Genomic DNA, 21435 nt, shown 5'->3' on the forward strand with positions numbered 1-21435 from the left:
GGAAACGCGCGTCGTCTCGGTGCCGATCACAACAAAGTGCTGCAGATTTAGTGGCCTATAGCTGCAAGAAAATCAAAGTCTAGCTAATTACAGGAAACTGGGAGAATTGATGATGATAATCTTTCTTTAATTGGTCCTCGGCTGTAATGTGTCTTCTGCTGCAGTGTGTAGTACGCCGTTAAGAGGATTTTAGCAGGACAGTTTAAATTATAGTGAGAGCCTTAGAGTGTCTTTGAGGAAGAAAAAGGAGATTCAATTAGAAAATACTAACAGAATGAAAGGAAATAAATGAATAAAACTGTAAAAGAAGTGGTTTTAAAGTAGTTTATTAAAAATACAGTATAAATAAATACAACACTTCTCTTACATAGTAGATTTTAACACTTAGATTAGACTGGGATACATAAATGATTCTTTTCAGTACAAAATTATTTCACAACTAATACATTTGCAGTGTTTTTTTCTCCCCCCCGACAGCAGTCCTTTCTCATTTCACCGCGCAGCAGATCACAACAGAACCGCTTCTTTACAGCAGCGCGAGGTCATCTGCAGAACAGAACATCCATATCTGGACAGACGTCAGCCTGAATTTGATAAAATGAGATAAAAAAAGAGCTCCTTTCAGTCATTATAAACTTCCTCCTGTTCGTCTCACCAAGACTTCTCAGTAGTTTTGTTGATTTAAATTAAAAAAAAAATTCTGTTAGAAAGAGACAAAAAAAAAAAAAACACCTGTAAAGATTAACACCAGTAGTGGATTATAGTTTTATTTTCAGTTTTAAATAGCAGTCGGGTACCATGCAGTTAAATCTGCAGCGTATGTTAAGTCAGTGCCTAAGTGAATTAGAAATAATAGTAAAAACAGTGAGTATTATAAAGTAAAACCACATTAAAGGGCATACTTATAAACTACTGTGTTTCTAAAGAAAACAGTGGTGATTAAGGAAAACTTGTGAAAATCCTGCCAAGTCTGTTACTTAGAATTGTAAGGATTACTGCCTTTAATAATTGGAACACGCTTTGTGTTAAAAAAAATAAAAATAAACCTGAGTCAACCAAAAACCTATTCTTTTATATACTTGCATAACGCATAATATAAAATCTCAACAATCGATAGAAATACTCTGAACATAAATCTTTGTGCCAGTCTCAGTAATTCACAGTATGGAGCTGTTATCCTCCTCCTCCTCTTCCTCTGACATTTAGATCCAGAAATGTTTCCCTTCTGTCCAACAACAACAACGAGAGGTACGTGTCGGTTTCCAGCGAGCGATTAAACCGAAAGAAAACACCGAAATCGGCTTCATTAAGTTTACAGTGTCGTTGGCACCTCTGGTGAAGATGCGTAAAGACCCTTAAAATAAACTCCTTTTATTGCAGCAGCGTAATCTCACACTGAAACGTTGAGAAGTCCAGCCTTGAATTCATTTTGTGGGGGAAAAAGCTTCCTGCTCGACCAGCCTAATAGCCAGTGGCTATAAGAAATAGGCCTCATGCCGTATTCACACTCCAGGGAAGCAGAAGGCTGTGTGTTATTAATAAGTAGTTCCTAATTAAATTTTAAAAAGTACAGATCTATAAAGAAGTTTCAGTTCAGTTTAAGCTTCAGCTTTTAAATGGAATGTAACAGACTGTTGAAGAGTTTCTTAATGTGGGATTTCTATCCCCGCATAATAAGTCTGTTTAGTTTAATCTGTGTATTGCTCTAAATGTTACAGTATCAGATTATGCTACTGCTACAGAATATGATTTGTTTATTATCATTCATTTTTATACATCTTTACCACAGGTGGTAGTAAGTTGCGAACGCACCTGCACATACAGGATTGTTTCCCCAAATGTTAGCCATATCTATGCAAGGGAGAAGCATTTCTGGCCCATTTAGGTCATGATTTAATATCCAGCAGATCTGAAGAGGCATTAAAATGCAAAGATCTCATTTTATTCCCAAGTCAGCTGCTCAGTTCTGCTCGGTTTGCACGGCAGAAACAAAGCCAAACGTACAGACACAACCCCATTTCAGCAACTCCTGCTCAAAGACGGATCACTTGTGACTTAACTATTTTAGGGAAAACTCCCCCTGTGACATTTAACTTTAGCAGCTTAATTAATGTAATGGACCTATTTAATTAATAACCTTTGAAAAAGCTGTTTCTTTCCTTTTTGTAGCAACCGCTGCCTTCTGGAAACGGAGCTCATGAGAAGAGATTTTATAGCCGGTATCATACAGTGCTCTATTTATTGGAACAATGTGAAAAGCAGCTGCAGAGATCTATGGCAGGCAATCAATTGTACCATTCATTCAAACTTGTATCGACATCATCTTGTATCCATCGCTGTCTTTATACCCAGTACTGATTCTTCTGCAGAGTTGGGGGGATGGTGTGAATAATTTGGGACCCTGGTTCAAGCGAACCGTTACTCCAGGAACTGACGAGCACATTTGAATGGGCTGTGTCATAAGGTGAAGCCTGGTCCGGCGCCAGAAACCTGCCAGACACGGGGCTGGCAGGGAAGGTGGGGTTCAGGGGAGTTACAGTGACGGTGGGGACGGTGGCGCTCCTCTGGGTGAGGCTGCTGTAGGACTCACTGTTGGGGGGAACAGTGGAAGGATTCCCCTGAGGTGAAGAGGTGTTCTGTTTCCTGGGCCGGTGGTGTCGAAAATAGACGAGCACGACCACAAAAATGATTATGAGCAGCAGGAGGGCCAGGAGTGGCAGGATGATGAGGAGCGGGTTGGAGGCTTTCTGAGGGTAGGACTCCACGCGTACCGGCGTGTTCCTGAACGGGAACTCCTCCGTCTGAGGCGGCTTCCCCAGCGTCGTGCTGAAAAAGCTGGTCCTGTTCGAGTTCCCCCAGCGGTTACGGGCCTTGAACTTTTGCTGGTTTTTGCTCGGTTGGTGGGTGGAGTGGAGAACCGTAGACGGGACGGGGGAAGCGGTCCCGTTCCTGAAGATCCTGATGGGCGTCTGAGGAATGGGTGAGGTGGTTGGGGCTGGGCTTGTCGTGGTTGGGATAACCCCCGGATCAAACGGAACGACCGTGAAGTGGAATTCCCCTTTGGCGGGTTGGACATTATCGGCTTTCAGCACGAACACAAGGCAATCGTTCAGCTCCTCCACGCCGGTCATGTTGGCGTTCAGCTGCAACGCGACTTTCTCCTGCATCACTTCCTGAAACGTGAAGGACGCAGCTGGGACAAACTTCCTGGACCTCTTAGAACTGGTCTTAACAACCTCTCCGTACTTAGGATGGGACGTAATTTCAAAGACAGGGTCGCTGTCACTTACAGCAGCCAGGTCAGAGACATTGAAGCAGCTGGCGTTGAGCCTGACTGGGGTCCCATTGGGAATCTTTACTCCTTGACCAACCTGGATCAGAGGTCTGACGGTCACGTTGAGCAGCTGGCCGGTCATATTCGCCTCCGAAGTGAAGGCAGTAAACTCAAACCCGTCCTCGGGGGAAGACAGTGAGGTCATGTGGTAGGCCAGTCTTCCCGTCTGCAGATCCTCTTGGGTAAAATGCGTCACTTCCTGGTTTTCCTTCAGAACTTTGCCAAAGCTGGGACGTTTTGTAATCGTGTACTGAATGGTGACATCCTTTCCATTGGTCTCTGCGGCGAGCTGGTCCTGGGTCAGAGCCACCACAGTTTTCCCCTGCTGCAGGGACAATCCAGTGTAATTGACCAAGGTGATGGTGATCTCTGAAACATCTATGTTAAAAAGTTTATACACCGGTTTGTGATGTCCGTCTGTGACACTGAAGTAAAACACGCCTGAGGCAGAGCTTCCGTCGTGGATGAAATAGACGCTTCTGTTGTTGATCTGAGCTTGAGTGAAGGTCACTACTGACTCATTCAAAGCTCCTTTCAGACCAAGGTAACCGTTGCTCGGTTTGCTGATCACCGAGAACCTGATGTCCTCTGGAGGATCGTCCAAGTCTTCCACTCTGAGATGCTCGGGCCCGATGGCTACACAGTCTCCCTGCACCACCTTCAGACCAGGGGTTTTAGTTTTTAGCACGGGTGGCTGATCGTTCACCGGCCTGACAGTGATGTTAAAACGCTCAACAACGACGTCCTTCTCATCTTGAGGCCGTTGGGCGGTTCTGCCTTTAGGATTCAGCCAAGCGCTGAACAGAAAAGAATCACGAGTCGTCTCCGAGTTGTCGTGGCTGTAGACGACACCGTATTTGGTGACGATGAACTGGGAGAAGTTGGGCTTCTCCTTGGTGAGGTTTCTCTCACCGACCACGATGACGCCGTGCCGGGGCGGATCCGTCACCTGGAACCAGACCTCATAGGAGCTCCGCTGCGGTGCGGGCAGCTTCGACATCAGGTTGGAAGCATCCAGCTTGAACTCGTCTATGACAACACTCTCCCCTTCAGTCACCTCGGCTCCTATCACAAAGAAACACACAGTAAACCTGGATGAAATGCCTGCATGCACAGTACTGTGCTTAAGTCTTACTCCATTACTTTAGATTGTCCTTCCAGGGACGCATATATTTGTGACCTTTTAGAGTACTTTTAATCAATTGAGTTTTCAAAGTCTTTCTTAGGCACCCTGCTGCTTTTTCTAGCCTTTCTCTCCATTCACTGACCTAAATAAACATCGTATAGCTTGATTAAAATGCTGCTGTCAGACTAGCGACTGCTTCAAGAAAATATCATCATCCCAATATTGGCAAAAAAAAAAAAACATGTGTTGAAACAAAGCTGCAAAACGTTTGCCACAAGCCGGCAAAAGGCAGCGCCTCTGATCAGATGAGATTATTTTTTTCCCCTTTTTGGCCTTTACATAAAACGCTATGTTGGGCATAATACCAACACTGCACACCCATAGTGAAACATGGTGGTGGCATCATCACACTGTTTTCTTTAGCAAATACAGAGGAGCTGGTCAGTGTTGACGGGGTGATGGAAGGAGCAAAAATGCAAATGTCTGTTAGAGGCTGCAGCAGATTATGACAATAACCCTAAACATGCAGCCAGAGCTAGAAAGCATCAGTTTGGGTCAAAGCATATTCATATTATAGGAAGGTCCAGTCAAAGTAAGGACCCAAATCCATCTGAGAATCAGTGGCAAGACTTTTCATCAATGCTCTCCATACATTCCTACTGAGCTCTAGCTATTATGTAAAGGACGAAAGGGTGGGAGTTTTAGTCTCTAGATGTGCAAAGTTGGTAGAGACATACCCTAAAAGACTTGCAGCTGTTACTGAAGTATAAAGTAGATCTACACAATATTGACTCCTGGGCTAACACAACACAATTTTCAGACTTTTGATTAAAATGATCTGAAAACTATATATCCTTCCCCAACTTTGCATTGATCCATAACATAGAGATACATAAAAAAAAAACATTTAAATTAGTGGCTGTGACAGAACAAAATGTGGACAAGTTCAGTTGGTATTAATAGTTCTCTCCAAGACACTAATGTTTATAAGCTATGACCAGTTTATTAGGCCCGATGCTCGTTTAACCTCCACCAGCCTGTTTTTAAGCATAAACTGAAGACCTTGGCATCATAGCTGTGGACTCGACAGGAAATTATTCCTAAAAAGCAGCTAAAATCTGAGGAAAAGCCTTGAAGGAACAGTATGTAGAACTACTGATCTAGACCACTGCTAAAAATCTTTGGAAAAATCAGCCCCTTGGAAGGAAAATAAACCAAAATTAGAACATGGGTTATTTTTGCTTCTTTCTCTAGAACCAAATTTGACAAACAAATGTAATACAATATCATCATTTTTAAGAATCAAGTCAAATGAAGAGCAAATTACAAACCTAATTACGTAAAACCAAATACAGCAGCTATTGGACTGAAAACATGTTTCATACCCGTGTTTTTGAGAAGGACTGTATTGTGTTCAGGTCCTGTATTTTCATATGAGATGTCTATTTTGAACGTCTGACTGTCTATAGAGGCCGGCGGTGACGAAACAGAAAAGGTTATTGAATCCATAGCTTCCCAGCCCACCGACTCCATTGGCGTTTGAATGTAGAGAACTTCCTGTCTGTCCACCTGCAATACAGAAACATTTTGGTTACTTCAGCAGCCAATAAAGAGGAAAAGCTCACAGAATTTGAAAAGGTCGACCAACTCAAACCCAAGGACTACGCTCACTTGTACTTTGTGTTTTTCTGGTGTATTTCCACTTTACTCTGCTGCTATACTGCAATCCCTTTCACCAGGGAGCCATTCCTAAGCATCAGACACTCCTCTGGACAGTTTTTCTACAGTTGTCGTAGATCCAGAGCTTTCTTAGATCCTGGTTGGAAGCACGGCAGATTTCTTTAGGATTCACCAGAGAAGCAGAACAAGGAAAAAACGCAGACGCCTGTCAAGCTCTGCTAGCGGAGCCTGTCTTTATTCACCCTGCAAATGATTTTGATTGAATTTGACTTTGTAAAGTGCCTTGAGAAGACATGTGTTGTGAATTGGGGCAATATAATTACAATTGAATTAAAAATGTACGCTCCCTAGTGAACAAAACGATGAGCTGCTCCCCCTAAGCACAAGAAACTTGAATTTCTGCGGACCTGCCGCCCTCTGATTGAGAGAAAGCTGGCTTGATGAACACATCAAGGAAAGCACACTTTGGATGCCGGGCTTCTAGCTGTTTAGAGCGGATCACAACGCAGAGCTCTCGAGGAAAAAGAGAGGAGGTGAAATCTGCTTTTATATAAACAAAGGTTGGGCTGTTGATGTCGCAGTGTTACAGAGACATGAAATCCTGAACTGAAGTAATTTTTATAAGCTGTAAACCTTTTTTTAACCAAGCGAGTTCCCCTATTTTTTGGCTGGTGTTTACATCCCACCACAAGTCTGCACATTAGAAGCTGAAAAACAGCTGGAGAAAGAAACAATCAGACCAAAACAAACCCGCTGAATACTGCAGAGATGACGGTGGTCTTCAGGAGAACTCACCCCATACTCTCCTCCCTAAACACTGCATCTACTGTGATCGCTTCAGGTTCCTAGGAGCCACCCTTTCTTGGGACCTGAGATGCTCCTCACACAGGAGCTACTGGTTGTCCTCTACACTGCTGTTATTCAGTCTGTCCTGAGTTTGTCTGGGACTGTGTGATTTGACACATCAACACAACAAGAAAGACCACTCCAGATTACAGCGAACAATTAGATCAGCAGACAGGCTCATCAGGCTGACCTTCCCTCCATTGAGAACTTGTATAGGCCTAGGGTCAGAAAAAACACTGCCAATATCTCGGTAGACCACACATATCCTGAACACACTCCATCTAGACTTACCTTCAGCTCTGCGCAACAGAACACCATTTGTATATTTGTACAAACACAACCTGCCTTTCATTTTTCTTTCTTTATGAATAAAGAAATAATTGGCTGTACATACACATGCATGTACATACTGTTCCTTTCATCCTTATTTTATTTCCTCTACAGTTTATATATTTATACTTAATGTCTGTACGCTCTGAGCACTTGAAACCATAGTCAAATTCCTCTTTTGTGTATACAATCTTGGCCAATAAAGCTGATTCTGATTCATAATGACCATAATATCACTTTTTCTATCATGGTTTTCTACCCACTCAACCTTCCATTAGTAGGCTGGGAGACAGCAGTTTCACACTGGCTGTTCACAAAGTGAACTTTAGCTTCTTTAGCCGTGGCCTTTTGTGGTTTCCCCTTTTTGTGGGGGGTGTCAACTACTCTCTGCAGAACAATTGTCAAGCAGTAGCCTCTCCCATGATTGCATATGCAACAACACTGCAAGATTTCGGCATATTATATATATATATATATATATATATATATATATATATATATATATATATATATATATATATATATATATATATATATAGTTTTTTTTTATTTAGCTTAAGCAACATTATCATTTTCTGAGAAACTGAACTTTCACTTTTAGAACTTAATTAATAAAATAAATGAATATTTCAGTTTGGTCCAGTGCAGTCTGTATAGATGGGGTCCTGGGTCATAAAGGATCACAGTGGCTTTAACAATGTCTGATGAAAATCCATAAATCAAAATCAAAACAAAAGTGGGCCAACATGGCTCATTCAGAAAAGCAAATGAAGAGTCTGTAACTTAAGCAAGGATGGAGGAGTTCTGCATGCATTATTCATGCAGAACAGTGAGGATCTGGCCGAGTGTTCCACATGAATGGATGAAGCCTAATAAATAATCTCACTTTTATATCCCTTGGATTTTATTTCAGAGATGGACATTTTTAAAAAAAACGAGAGACCATTTTTATGTGACCTTCTCTGTTCTCACCATGTCCTGTGTAAAAGTTGAGATATCCACCGTGGAGTTGTCAGACTGCCTCTTCGCCAGACGGCCCAGTTTAGGATGGCGAATCACATTGAACGTAACGGTGCGGTTAGAGGTGCTGCCGATGTCATTGGTCACAGCCTGTAAATCCTCATTGGTGATCAATCTGAAAGAACCTGGCGAGAAATTGTATCAGGGTTAGGGTTGAACTATTGTGAGGCAGCTGCACCAAATCTAGTTAAATTCACCCCTTTGAATGTGATTCCCATCCTTTTAAAATCCAAACTCTTAAAAAACAAGGCCTGGAATAAACTGACGAGAGCCGTTTGAAGTGTTGAATTAGAGCCGCCACGCAAACACCAGAGACTTTTTACGATACTGTGTTCAACTGAGTGTAAGTGTGTTACATAAACTCCAAACAAGAGACACAAATACACCGATGGGGGAAAAAACATCAAACAAATAATACAAAAAACAAACAAAAAACCCCAACCCTGATTAATTAAGGAGTTTTATTCGAAAATAAATTACATACATTTGCAAATCCCTGTAGGTGCTCTGAATATTTTGAGGATTGTGAAAAATACTGCTGATAAATAATAAAATGTGGGGAGAAATGGAGGAAATTCATCACTTGTAAGCTGCGCTCCCAGCATTTTTATCTCCTTGGAGAGATTTCTAAGCTAGAGAAATAGGGAGACAGAAATAGTTTCTTTCTAAAAATAAAATAAAAAACATTACTGTACACAAAATCTACAAGAAATTCAGTTTCCGTTAGATGTTACTAATGATAAAAATCTTGCCCTTTAGATTTCAGATAATCTTTTCCTTTAAGGGCAGCTAGAAAACCAACATTTTCTGACTATGTTCTACAATTTTTATCTCTGTAATTTTCAGAATGTACCTTAAATGAGTAAAGGTAAAATAATTTTTTAACTTAATCCACATTTAACAAAGACCTTTCGAGTGAACTCATTTTGTGACACATGCAATTAATTAGCAAGCAGTCTTTTTGAAGTTTGACAGAAATCCCCCAGACAGTCTAGCCATTTGAGCCATTTGTGAGAAAAAGGGGGAAAAACATTTATTTTCCCACCGCAGTGTGAAAGGGCTTTATGTCGCCCCTCTCTCTTTAAAAAAAAAACCCTCATTGTCAGCCAAGGCTGCCATCCTAGCTTCCCCAGTCTGTCCTGCTTGGCACAAAGCACCAACATGGCTGCCTGTGACAGACAGTGGCACAGTTTTTCAAGTACCCAACCACCCTGTGGCTGAGAGGCTCAGCGGAGCGTGCCAACTGGCTGTTTGCTGAACCCACACAACAATATCAGCTCTTTGTAATTCTCAAAGAGAACTACTGAAAACCTCTGAAAACTATTAAAAGTTTTGGCAGACCCAGACTACACCCATTTAATGATTTAATGACGCCGCTGTTGGAAAGGCCCTGAATTATTAAACCAAAAGGAAATCTGGAAAGCAAAGCAGCAGGCAGGCTGAACACACAAGTAGATAGCCAAGTTACACGCTTAAAAAAAAAAAAAAGACCAAAAACTTTTTGATCATTATAAAATAAGGTTATATACACCAAGCGTCCATCCCGATAGTGTTTTGATGGTCCTTTTTGAGGCTAAATGGAACCCAACACCACATACGATGAGCAGATATAAACAGACGTGGGGCCATCTACTGGCAGTATTGCAGAACTAATTAATAAATCACTTATTAATTAGTGTGTATTTAATTACTGACAACTGTCAGTAATTAAATACACCGAACTACGGCAACTTTAAGAACCTCATATCAGAACATTTACTCTTGTAAGTCAACTCTGCGGTCACATCTGAGCCTTGGCAGGTTTAGTTTCTGCCTCAGTGAACACCAAGGTTCATACTGTATTCCCAGTGACATTCCAGTCTTTTCCCTCTTGGAATCATGTATTTTTTTGCATTTTTTTCACTTGATCATGGACCATTCTTAAATGTTACGCTGGAAGATGCTAATAGCCATTAGCTGCTTCCATGTTTTATCCCTTGCTGTGCATACACAGTGCCATACTTCCGTTATAATAAATAAACATGAAAGGCTTTATTGACTAACAAATTGAGCAAAAACAAAGCAAATAACACCAAAATAACAGCTAATACGCAAGCAAGACGTGGCAATCTTTCATAAAAACTCTGTATGTAACCAGGGAGAGCTACTGATGTAAAAATAAAAAAAAGCCAAATAACGTGGCTATGCACCTTTAAAGTAAAGCTAGTTAGAGATCAAAGCAGTCAAAATGATGTTCCTTAGCTTTTGCAAAATGTGAAATGACAAAATAAAACTTTTTTATCGTTTTTGACGGGGTTGAAATGCACTTTGTACTGAAAATGGACTGGAATCAAAAAATCTGGGACTTCCCCTAATAATGTAAATGTTTTTCACCCTTTAAAATGACATTCACAATGAAAGAGAGAATGTATTTGCTGCTGCAGCTTGCTGCTCTGTGCTCAGGTAGCCGTCTGGGTGAGCTGCAGGATCACTAAACCACGAGCCAAAAGGTTTTACAATAAAGCTAACTGAATTGTTAAGTCTTTTAAAACGGTCAAATCAATCATATATTTAGAAACTCGTCACAAAGTTATGCACATGTTTAGGTGCAAGTAGTGAAAACAGCATAGCTTTTTGGATACATCTCAGTGATATATCCAAGCCTCCAGTAGGGACAAAACGCCAGATTGAGTTTTTGTCCTAAACTCCAGTTAATACAACAAACTTGTTATTGTGAAGTAAAACTGATTCTACAGTATCCAGAACGTCAATGGTCTGTGAGTTAAATGTAACGCCACTGAGCTTTCATGTGATTCATTTTAAAGTAGGATCATAAAGGGAAATACTTTAAAATACAAAAATGCTTCCAGCATATAAAATGTGGAGTGGAAGTTGCTACAGTAATTTAGTTTTTTTAACCTTTTACAGTATTTCTCCTACTGGCAAGACTTTACTAGAGAAAATGGTGCTATTGTGTTGCTGTTGATAGCTAATATGGCCACTTAGCATCCATCCATTCATTTTCATACACGCTTATCCCTGTTGGAGTCGTGAGGGGTGCTGGTGCCTATCTCCAGCTGTCAATGGGCGAGAAGTGCGGGTACACCCTGGACAGGTTGGCAGTCTGTCGCAGGGCAACACAGAAACAAACAACCATTCGGCCACTTAGCAAATCCTGTTAATTTTTCAGTCTGTAACTGGAACCTGAGTCTGCGTTTATTCTTTTCCTAGTAGGTTGAGAGAGATACCTTCTCCTATTAAGGCCATCGCTTCCTGAGGTTTCTTGCTGTTAACCGAAAGTAATTCCTTTTTGTCGCAACAGGATTTTTCAGCATTGACATTGTTGTACACAATTAGCCTTCCCCGTGTCTCCTGTTCCTCTTTCAGTCAACCTGCTGGACTGGATGGTTTTGATTTGATATGAATTTGATCTATTTGTGTCATAAAATGTCTGGAGACAAGATTGTTTTTGATTGGAACTACATAAACTGAAACTTTTATATTCAGAAATAATTTTGAATATAATTATTTAGTCTCTGCTGACAACAAACATCTATGTAACTGTTTAAGCCTTACACATCTTTTTTTCTGTGGCATGATAAAGATTCCCTTTGCAACACCTTTCTCTTTAATCTAATGAATCATGGCACTGTGGATTAATCCAAGTATTTCCACAAGTGTTTTAATGATGAGAACCTCAGATCATTAACCCCTGAGTGGTTTCAATCAATGCAGCCTATGTACTCACTTTATGAAAACACTTTTTTAATTGTCACTGAGGTCATGCTACAGGGGAAAGGGAAAAAGCAATTAGCTGAGTTGTTGCTGTAGTTAACATACATACCAGGAAACACCTTGAGTGGACGGTTCTTTTCCAAATTCACAACTAAAGCTTTGGCAGTGATGCTGAAGATCTGCCTGGGAGTAAAATTCACACCATCATTGACTTGGAAGTTAAATCCCCCAGACATGGCACCTGGAAAATGACACCAAACCATCAATTGAAGCCATAAAGATTCAAGACAAAATAACACATTCATTTTTTTAATCCAATAACAAAATGCCTTAAACGTATGGTGGGGTTTTCAACCTTTTCTGGGTTCAAAAACAAGTGAAAAGCTTAATTAAAACAGAATACAGTAGGACACAGTAACAAAAACTGCATGCAGTTCTTGCTGATGACTTTCACTCCCTGAGCAGACACAAGTTACACTCAAATCAGACTATTACCTTCCTACAGCATCCTCTAGGGGAGGTAAAAGGAAACTGAAAAATAATGCCACAGTGAGAACTACTGCATATAAAATAGTGTTACCTTTGTGGACAAACAGCAGCTGTCCTTGGTCTATGTGGGCTTGTGTGAAGTTCAGCACTGCCTTCATGGGGTTGCTTTTAAGGGCCAGGTGTCCGTTGCTGGGTGGGGTAACCATGAAGTGTAGCTCCTCTGCTGGAGTATCAAGGTCCTCGACCCTAAGATCCCCCGGTGTGATTTCCGTAACTGATGAGACCCACACCTAGAGAGACAACATACAACAACGCAACAGGTGCTTTAAGAAGTACAGGCAAGGTGGACATTTTTTTTTTGCATAGAAAGTAACAGTCTTGTTTAGTTATAAATTGAGGCAAAAGATGAGATAAAAAGATGTAACTAGAAATCTGTCCCTCCCTCCCCTTGCAGGGTTAGGGGCGAGTGCCCATCTCCAGCTCTCATCGGGGTAGAGGAGGTACGCACACTGGACAGGTCTCTCAATGGAAATAGGAAAGTCAATTAATTTGTGGTAAACTAATATGATTATTGGCATTCATAAATTGACAGAACAGATAAAATGTAAGTCCAGCTCTTTCAGAAGCGCCTTGCAATTTAAAACAGAACTGAGAGAGGAACACTTCAAATACAGTTTAAAGTTTTTTTTTCTTTTTTTTTCTTTAGATATGTTTCCCACATTATGTATTATGTATTAAACTCCCTCGCAATAGTATTTATTACCTTTTAGCTCTTTGACTTGTAAAATTACAACTTCAGTGTATTTTAAATGGATGTATCTGACTGTCACAAAATTGTAGAACTGTTAAGTGGAAGGTAAATCCTACATAGCTTTCAAAGACCTTTTACAAATAGAAACCGTGCAAAGACCCCTTTTCTGCACTCACAGCTGGAAGCCTCCAGGACTTGTCTCTAACAGTTTTGGACATCTGGAGATTGAATGTTTGCCAAGTTTTCTTGAAAAATACCTTTGGCTCAGCTATAGAGCTAAATTGGGGCCATAACGTTTGTTCAAAAGAAAGAAAGAAAAAAATCTGCCACATTTAATATAAAGCACTTGTAAACATTGATTTTTAAGTGTAATTAGCTTGATCCACCTTCCCATCAATGCTAACCTATTCCTTGTTGGAGAAAAGCAGCATAACAGCATAATGCTGCCAGCAACTTGTTTCACCATGGAGATGGTGTGACATGCAATGCGAGTTTTCTGCAACAAATAGCATTTTACATTTAGGACAAAAAGTCAAATCCTGATCTAATGTGACCAGAGCATCTTTTTCTATAGGTTTGCTGTGTCCCCTAAATGGGATCTGCCCACTTCACCGATGGCTTTCTTCTTCTTGCCACTCTTCCATGAAGCCCAAACTTTTGGAGTAAACAACTAAAAGGTTTTCTGTCAACAACTTATTCCACCTGAGCTGTCAATATCTGCAGCTCCTCCAGCCGTACTCTGGACCTCTTGGCTGCTTCGCCAAGAAATACATTGATGTTTGCGGTTGTCATGAGACTGAATGTGAATAAACTTCCAAGGGCGTGCATACTTTTGCAAAGCACAGCATATTATAATATGGCTGAATTACTCTAAAAAATATATTTCTGACTCAGGCAAGACTAATATCAGGACAAAACCAACCTAAAGCAAAAGAAATAAAAATAATATGAACACTGCCTACATCAAGGACAACCAGGGCTAAAAATAACCCTACAGGACTGTAAACATTTTTCAGAGCATTTCAGCGTGTTGACAAGCTGAGGTGAATTCCTACTTCCATGCACACCGAAGAGCCTGCAGCTACCACAAAGTAACAGAGGAAATAACTGACACACAGAGCACAAAACTACTGAAGCATGCAGAACCTTGACAGTGAAGGATAAGCCTGTAGACCTCAGGCCAGAGGAGCTACTGTTGCCCGGATATATCATCATCTCCTTGCAAATAATGCAACAGGGTGATAACCTCTTTCACTTTTTGTACCTTTTGATTTTTTTTTGCTGACTTTGTGGTTTTGGACCATTCTCACCAGAGAAATGTTCTAGTCCTGAAAGGTTTTTTGTAATGGCACCTGGTAATGAGGTTTCTGATTCTGATATAAATGCAGATAAAAATCTTGACGTGGGAGTCGTGGTCTAGCGGTTACAGAGCCAGTTTGTGAAGGGCCTAAAGGTTGATGGTTCGAAACTCAAGTTTGGGTCCCTGAGCAAGATCCTTCACCACAGATTGCTTCCTGTGCGCCCGTCAGCGTTGGCAGCACACTGCTCCCTAAGGGATGGGTTCAACGCGGTACTATAAAGGGAATCCGTTGCAACAGAAAAACGGGATATCAACAGGGCTGAAAATAAATCCAGGCCATTTTAACGCCTGCAATCAGCAATGGGCTTTAATGAGTTCGTTTGTGCAAACATTCAAAGAAACCTTGCCTGTGGCCGCTCATTAGCAAGCTAACCAATAAAAAGGCCTCCTGTATGTAAGCAGACAGACATGCCACTTGTCCAATAAATCTGACAAGCTGTTAACAAGTTAAACAGACAAACCAGGCAAGTCTGAAAGCACATACACCCAGCTAAACATTAATTGACTTAGCATTAGCTAAAGGCATGGAGATCAGGGAAACGTCACCAGACTTCACTGGAAAATGGTTCTCCCTCTTGTCATTTTCTCATCAGGGTACGGGTGGGACCGTTCAAGTGAAAGTAAAGAAAAACTTTCTTGCTTTCATTTGAATGCAAACAGGAGTTTAACACCCAAGTTGCAGCAACAAAAGGATGCATGCAGCTGTGGTCTTGAAAGCCAAGGCCAAGACTTTGAAAATGTGACACCCAACATTTTCAAAGCCCCCAAGTGCCACAACAACTAGAAGTTTCTGGTTCTAGTGTGGAAAATAAGGGGGAAAAAAGTTTGAGGTGTCATACTTTTGCAAGGCAATATGTGCCGCGTTTTATTTTAACAGTCTGAGCACAGAAATGTCTCATTGTTCACACTTAGCAAACAGCAAGTTTACTGAACGCTCGCTGATGTGTCGAGGGGTTTTTCTGATCCCCGACAGGTGGTTAACGTGACAAACGTCAACAACACAAGAAGTGAACTGATTGGTGGAAGAGAATGCTAAAAGACAAATACGAAATCCACCGAAACATCATATGATTAAACAGCTAGGGAGATGCAATGCTTATTAGAAGGGATTAAAAGTAAGCGATAGTGATTGACTTTACTGAATTAAAAAAATACTATTGTGCTTTTTTATCAGTGTTTTGTTGTGTGAGTAGACTGAAACCAAGCTATGGCCGTTACAAAGATGCCCTAAAAAGTGATTGCAGAATACTTTAGCATACAGATGTTCATGGTAAACACACAATCCAGGTGTTGTGACAGAAGCACAAGCCCCAATGATGACCCCTCCACTACCATGCCTGACCGCTGAAATGATGTGTTTGTGCTAATATGTTGTGTTGCGTTATAACAGTGGTGCTGTGCAATATGGTCAAACATCTGTTCTTTGGTCTGTCTATTATCTGCAATATATAACATGCTAACTCAACGGTCTGGAGTCTGAAATTTACTTTTTTTTTTTTTTTACTATTTAGCAGAACACTATGCAATCATGGTAGGGTGGAGGCTTCTTCTGCATTAATACAGTGCTGCTCCAGTCTGTTGTGCTAAAAGAAAAAGAAAAGAGCAGAGCTAAAACGCGTAGCTCTTGATTTATTGATCCGTCTATGTTCCGACCCTCACCTATGGTCAGGAGGTATGGATCATGACTGAAAATGGCTGAAATTAGGTTCCTGCAGATGGTGGGCGGGCTCAGCCGTAGAGATGAGGTGAAGAGCTTTGTCATTCAGGTGGAGATCAAAGTAGAGCCGCTGCTTCCCCGCATCGAAAGGAGCCAGGTGAGGTGATATGGACACCTGATCAGGAAGCCCCCTTAGCACTTCCCTTCAGAGCTTTTCCGGGCAATTGAAGAAGACCCAGAACCTGCTGGAGGAACTATATATCCTCTCTGGCTGGGGAACACCTTGTGATCCCCTAGATTGAGCTGGAGGATGTTGCTGGCAAGAGGGATGGCTGGTGTTTGCCTCCTGGCCCTGTTTGTCCCCACGAGTCGATCTCAGAAGCGGAAGACAATGAATGCATGACTATGTGATCAAAATCTAAGGTGAATTTGTTGAAATAGAAAATTGGTCAACAGGTTGAATGTTTTGTAAATTATTATTTTTTAAATTACTCTCAAATCCTCATTCAACTGATTCCTTTAAAGGTCATTCCAAATTGATGTTCTTCTTACCACTGAATGCTATAAATCAGCAAACTGCCACAACCTTTGCCTTTACAGAGAGGCTTTTATACTGTTGCATTTTGGCTCAGCGTTTGATAAATAAGTAAAACTATTTGACACGTCGTGCGTTTTTCTTTTAAGGTTTTTTTCTTTTTCTAGCATTAACACATGGTCAGGACCAAAAAAATTTTGTTTATTGGTTCATATGGTAAGAAATGCCACAGTACCATATTACTTTTTAGGCAGATACTATATATTGGATAAAACTGTCAGATATTATCAAGAGCGAAATGTCCTTAACTTGGTTTTATATGTATCTTATTGCAGCAGAAGCCTGAGGAACTTTATCACTTAGCAATTACCTACCACAGAGCTCACACCAGCCCTGGAGCAGAACAACCACCCACATGAGAAAGCTCATCTCACATATGAGTGTCGCTCGCTCTGGTGGGAGACAACTGCACCTCCAGTAATCCCTCATTTAACAGGAAGTCACAGCAGGACTGATGAACAGCGTCAAAGTGACTCAGAAGATTCAAAGAAAAAACGCCACATGAGATCAGTTCGCATAAAAAGCCTCCTGGGATCAAGTGTGCTTCTTAATTACGGCTGGATGTTTGATGTTCATCAGGCAACACCTTCAGAGGAGAGCATAATAAACACAAAGAATGTGACCGCAACTGACTCTTATGTTGAAACCGTGCAAGTCTAAACTAACAAATCTCTACTACTTTGATGTGTTGCTGTTGAGAGACAGTTTTAATTATCTTTATCTTTATAATCTGTACCACCAGTGAATAAGGAGAACATTTAACTTCCTCTAATTGGATGTTGGCCTTATGATTCTTTCGTTAATAACAAGGCAAAGCCCTCTTTTAACTAAAATTATGACTGTCAATTGTGAGCAGCTTTATACATCATCTAGTATGTATGTATAAAATATACATCTGCAGTGTTCTTGTTGCTGTTGCGCTCACAGTTCCCAGATGGTGGCAGACAGCCACCTTGTGGCCACTGATATATTATTTCTGCTTAAAAGTTGTTGTCCAGGTGACCTTTCTAAATGAGATTTTAAATATCAGTGGGCATATACGGGTTAAATACAGTTTTATTGAATAATAATAAAAAACATTTAAAACCTTGTCTTTCACTTTAATATATATAGGGAAAACATAATATGTTGAAAAGTGATCTTTATTTGTAATAAATTAATACCTATCTGGATTAAACTGTTGTGCATAAATAATTACACTGCAAAAACAGAACTAAAAATCTGTACTTTTTTTAAATGACTGTATTTGTCCTTGATTTGAGCAGATAAATAAGATCTGCCAATGGAATAGGATTTTTGCACTTAAAATATGACCAAGTCATCTCTCCATCTTATTTCAAGTGCAGGATATTGAATCATTTTATTTAAGGGGTCAAAATACTCCACTGGCAGATCATCTTATTTACTTGCTTAAATCAAGGACAAATACACTCATTTCAAGAAAATGTATTTATTTACTTATTTCTATTTCAGTTTTGCAGTGCACTTGATAACCCTGAAAAAAACAACAACTAAATAAAATAAAACTATTGCCTGGTCTGGACCTACATTACGTTCAGTCTAGCTTTTAATTAATCTATCGTGCTAGAAAAAGAGAGGTTGCTCTTTTCTGAGACTGCAGGATGTCAAAGGAATTTGCTGCACCTGGAGCAAAGCTGTTCACAAAAGACAAAAAAAAAAAATACTCTGAATTCTCTTCCCAGGTGGATGCCATCCTGCTCCACCTACTAAATCTAACAGAGATTTCTGGATTAACAAGCAGCATACAATGACATTGTTCAAAAAAGCTGGTAATAATGTCTAACAGCTTTCATTTCTATTACCATCAAATAAAATTCAACCAGAAATGTTTCTCTGAATAAACAAAGTCCAAAAGTCGTTTCCAGTAAACTAAACAGAATTGCAGCTCAATCTTAAAGTCACTAGATATCATCACAGACACTTTCCAACAAAGTTTGGCTACATCTTTCAGCCCTGTGCTTCCAGTCCTCTGAGAACCCACATAGCAAACATAGCACACCCCGCCCCCTTGCATGGCTACTTAAAAATGACCCCATGAAAATTTTTTGACAGCGGTGCCAGATCGACTGGCAGGAAGAAAGTGTGCAGAGTTTAAATATAGAGCAACAGACTCACCCTGAGGACCCTGTTGGCTGTAATGACAGGAGGCTCATCATTAACAGCTGTAAGCTCGATGTAAACCGTCTGGGCGACACTCTGCTTCCTCAAGCCTGTGTCGTTGGCCACCACCGTAAAATTATCGACCGAGGTTTCACTGCTGTCGTGGACGTAGTAAATAAATTCATGTTCCACCTGAGGAGGAAGCAAAAACCATACAGGGAAATGGAAACTGGTGGTTATTTTAAACTAACTTAGAAGACTACAATAGGCATAAAAATATAAGCAAGAGTTGACATGACTTACTACTATTATTATTATTAATAGACCTTTATATAGCAAATCTAAATGAGACAGGTTGTCCTGTACAAGAGGGTAAATAATAATAATGACATTTAAAAAATTTCAGAAAAAAAATTGTTCATAGTCATTACTTAAAATGATCAAGGAGAATAGATTCCAACTAGAGCTGGAGGACACGTCAAGTAAGCCCGATCAAGTCAGGGCAGCAGTCTTATTTTAATTTCTTCATGGAGGGAATGTTATGTTGGTATGACTAAGGTTTCCAAGACTAAAAACATGCAAACATTTAAGATAAGAACTCCAGTGTTCAAGGTGGAAGTATGAAAATAATCACTGCCATCAGTCTAATTACCTTGATGAATCACTGGAATGTTTCAGGGATAGTAACAACAACAGTGAGCTACACTGTAGTACCTTGCAAAAATATTTATACCCCTTAACCTTTCTGATATTTTGTCTCCATACAGCCACAACCTTCAATCAGGGATGACGATGAATCTAAATAAAACTCAAACTATTCCATGAAGGCTTCAGAGATTCGCAGGGGAGCATTAGTGAACAGAAAGCATTCTGATGTTTAATCCAACATCCAAAAACTGCAGCCCTACAAACACACTGGTGTCCACCTAAACTGACAGGCCAGGCAAGGAAATTCATCAGAGCAGAAGCCGAGGGGCCCAAACAAACTCTGGAGGAGCTGCAGAGATCCACCGCTGAGGTGGGAGCATCTATTGAGAGGATAACTAAGAGAAAGAACTGAACGAAAGTCCGGTTGTCTCCGATTAAAACCTGTTTGCTGTTGCGATGACCTGGATAACTGAGAATTTGCACAGACATAACTAAGAGCACTCCATAAATCTGGCCTGTTGGGATCAATGGTGAGACTGTTGAATTTCTGAGAGAAAGATAAAGAACACCCCCATTGTAGTTTTCCTGCAACTCATGTAGGGGTCACAGTAAACATGACATAATCTGCTGCGGTTGGATTTTTTAGCCAACATCTAAAACACAAGATGAGGCAGAAAACTAACACTATACATCAGCCTAAACACCATCCCCACTACGAAACATGGTGGTGGCCGTGTCATGCTTTTGCTCAGTAGGACAGCAAAAGGTCCCGAGTTGTTGAGGAGATGGACAGAGCAACATACAGGGCGATTTTACAAGTGGGGCAGAGGTTCACCTTCCAACTGGACAACAACTTTAAACATACGAGGTGAAATCTGTTATTGCAAAGACAACATTCAAAAAGGTTCGAGAAGCATGAATACTTTTACAAGGCACTGGGGATAGAGCAGTTCTCTCACCACTGAAACTGTGCGATTTCTCTGTAGGTCTATCTGAATTCTCACCTGCCTCCTGGTGAAAGTGGTTATAGGCACACCAGGATGTCGAGAGTGCTCGATGTGACCGTGGTGAGGGGGCTTCGTCAAATTATAAAAGAAGTTCAGTCCAGTAAAGTGCCTATTGGTGACTTTAAGCACATCCTCCGTCAGGGCTTTAGAGGTGCCCTCATTTATGGTGAAATTGGTGACGTGCAGGGGAATGAGCAGTGGGATGATGTCCACAGTTATCCTAATGTTGCTGACGTCAGTGACCCCATTGGTAGCATCCAGGATGAAGGTGTCGTTTACTTCGCTGGGCTCCACCTGAACGTACTGGATGTTCCCGTTGTTAATGTCATCCTGGGTAAACGTCTTGACAGGCGACTGTTTGGTTCCGATGTAGCGCTCCTCTGCTTCGACAAAGCGCCGGAGAAAGCCATGAGACGGAGCAACCTTGACTGCGAACACAATCTCAGATGGCAGGTTGTCCTCGTGGGTAACCTGCCCCAAACCAAGAACATTCTGTGGTTAGATTCAAAACGTCACATTGCCCACTGAATGTTCTTCCTCTTTGAAATCCTAATGCTACTTGATATTATTGTTTAAACATTGTGCGGTTCAATCTTCCCCCTTATATTGACATAAAAGACCCTACATTTTCAGATTCAAAGGTTATAATACCATTTTCATGTTAAAATGTCTGTTTTCCAGGCTCAAATTTCATGAGGTCTCAGTTTAAATAAAGAGGTTAACTACGATACTAAGTCAGATATTTATAGCGGTCAAG

At 40.8% G+C, this 21435-nt stretch overlaps 1 protein-coding gene across 2 annotated transcripts in view; it reads right to left on the bottom strand.

Annotated features, from left to right (window-relative positions):
• Positions 1-310: 310 nt before the first annotated feature.
• cspg4b (chondroitin sulfate proteoglycan 4b) overlaps positions 311-21435 on the bottom strand; it is a 32964-nt gene continuing 11839 nt past the window's right edge. Inside the window, exons 4-10 of one of the 2 annotated variants that reach the window (XM_012865626.3) lie at positions 20676-21149; positions 19039-19215; positions 12631-12829; positions 12160-12291; positions 8289-8461; positions 5846-6029; positions 311-4399 (exon numbers count right to left, since the gene is read on the bottom strand). In XM_012865626.3, coding sequence (XP_012721080.2) covers positions 2343-4399; positions 5846-6029; positions 8289-8461; positions 12160-12291; positions 12631-12829; positions 19039-19215; positions 20676-21149 — 3396 coding nt within the window. In that variant the 3' untranslated portion in view covers positions 311-2342. The remainder of the gene's footprint in view (positions 4400-5845; positions 6030-8288; positions 8462-12159; positions 12292-12630; positions 12830-19038; positions 19216-20675; positions 21150-21435) is intronic. The other variant, XM_036144002.1, reaches the window with a different exon arrangement.

Source organism: Fundulus heteroclitus, chromosome 12, assembly GCF_011125445.2.
Source record: "Fundulus heteroclitus isolate FHET01 chromosome 12, MU-UCD_Fhet_4.1, whole genome shotgun sequence".
Taxonomy (NCBI): domain Eukaryota; kingdom Metazoa; phylum Chordata; class Actinopteri; order Cyprinodontiformes; family Fundulidae; genus Fundulus; species Fundulus heteroclitus.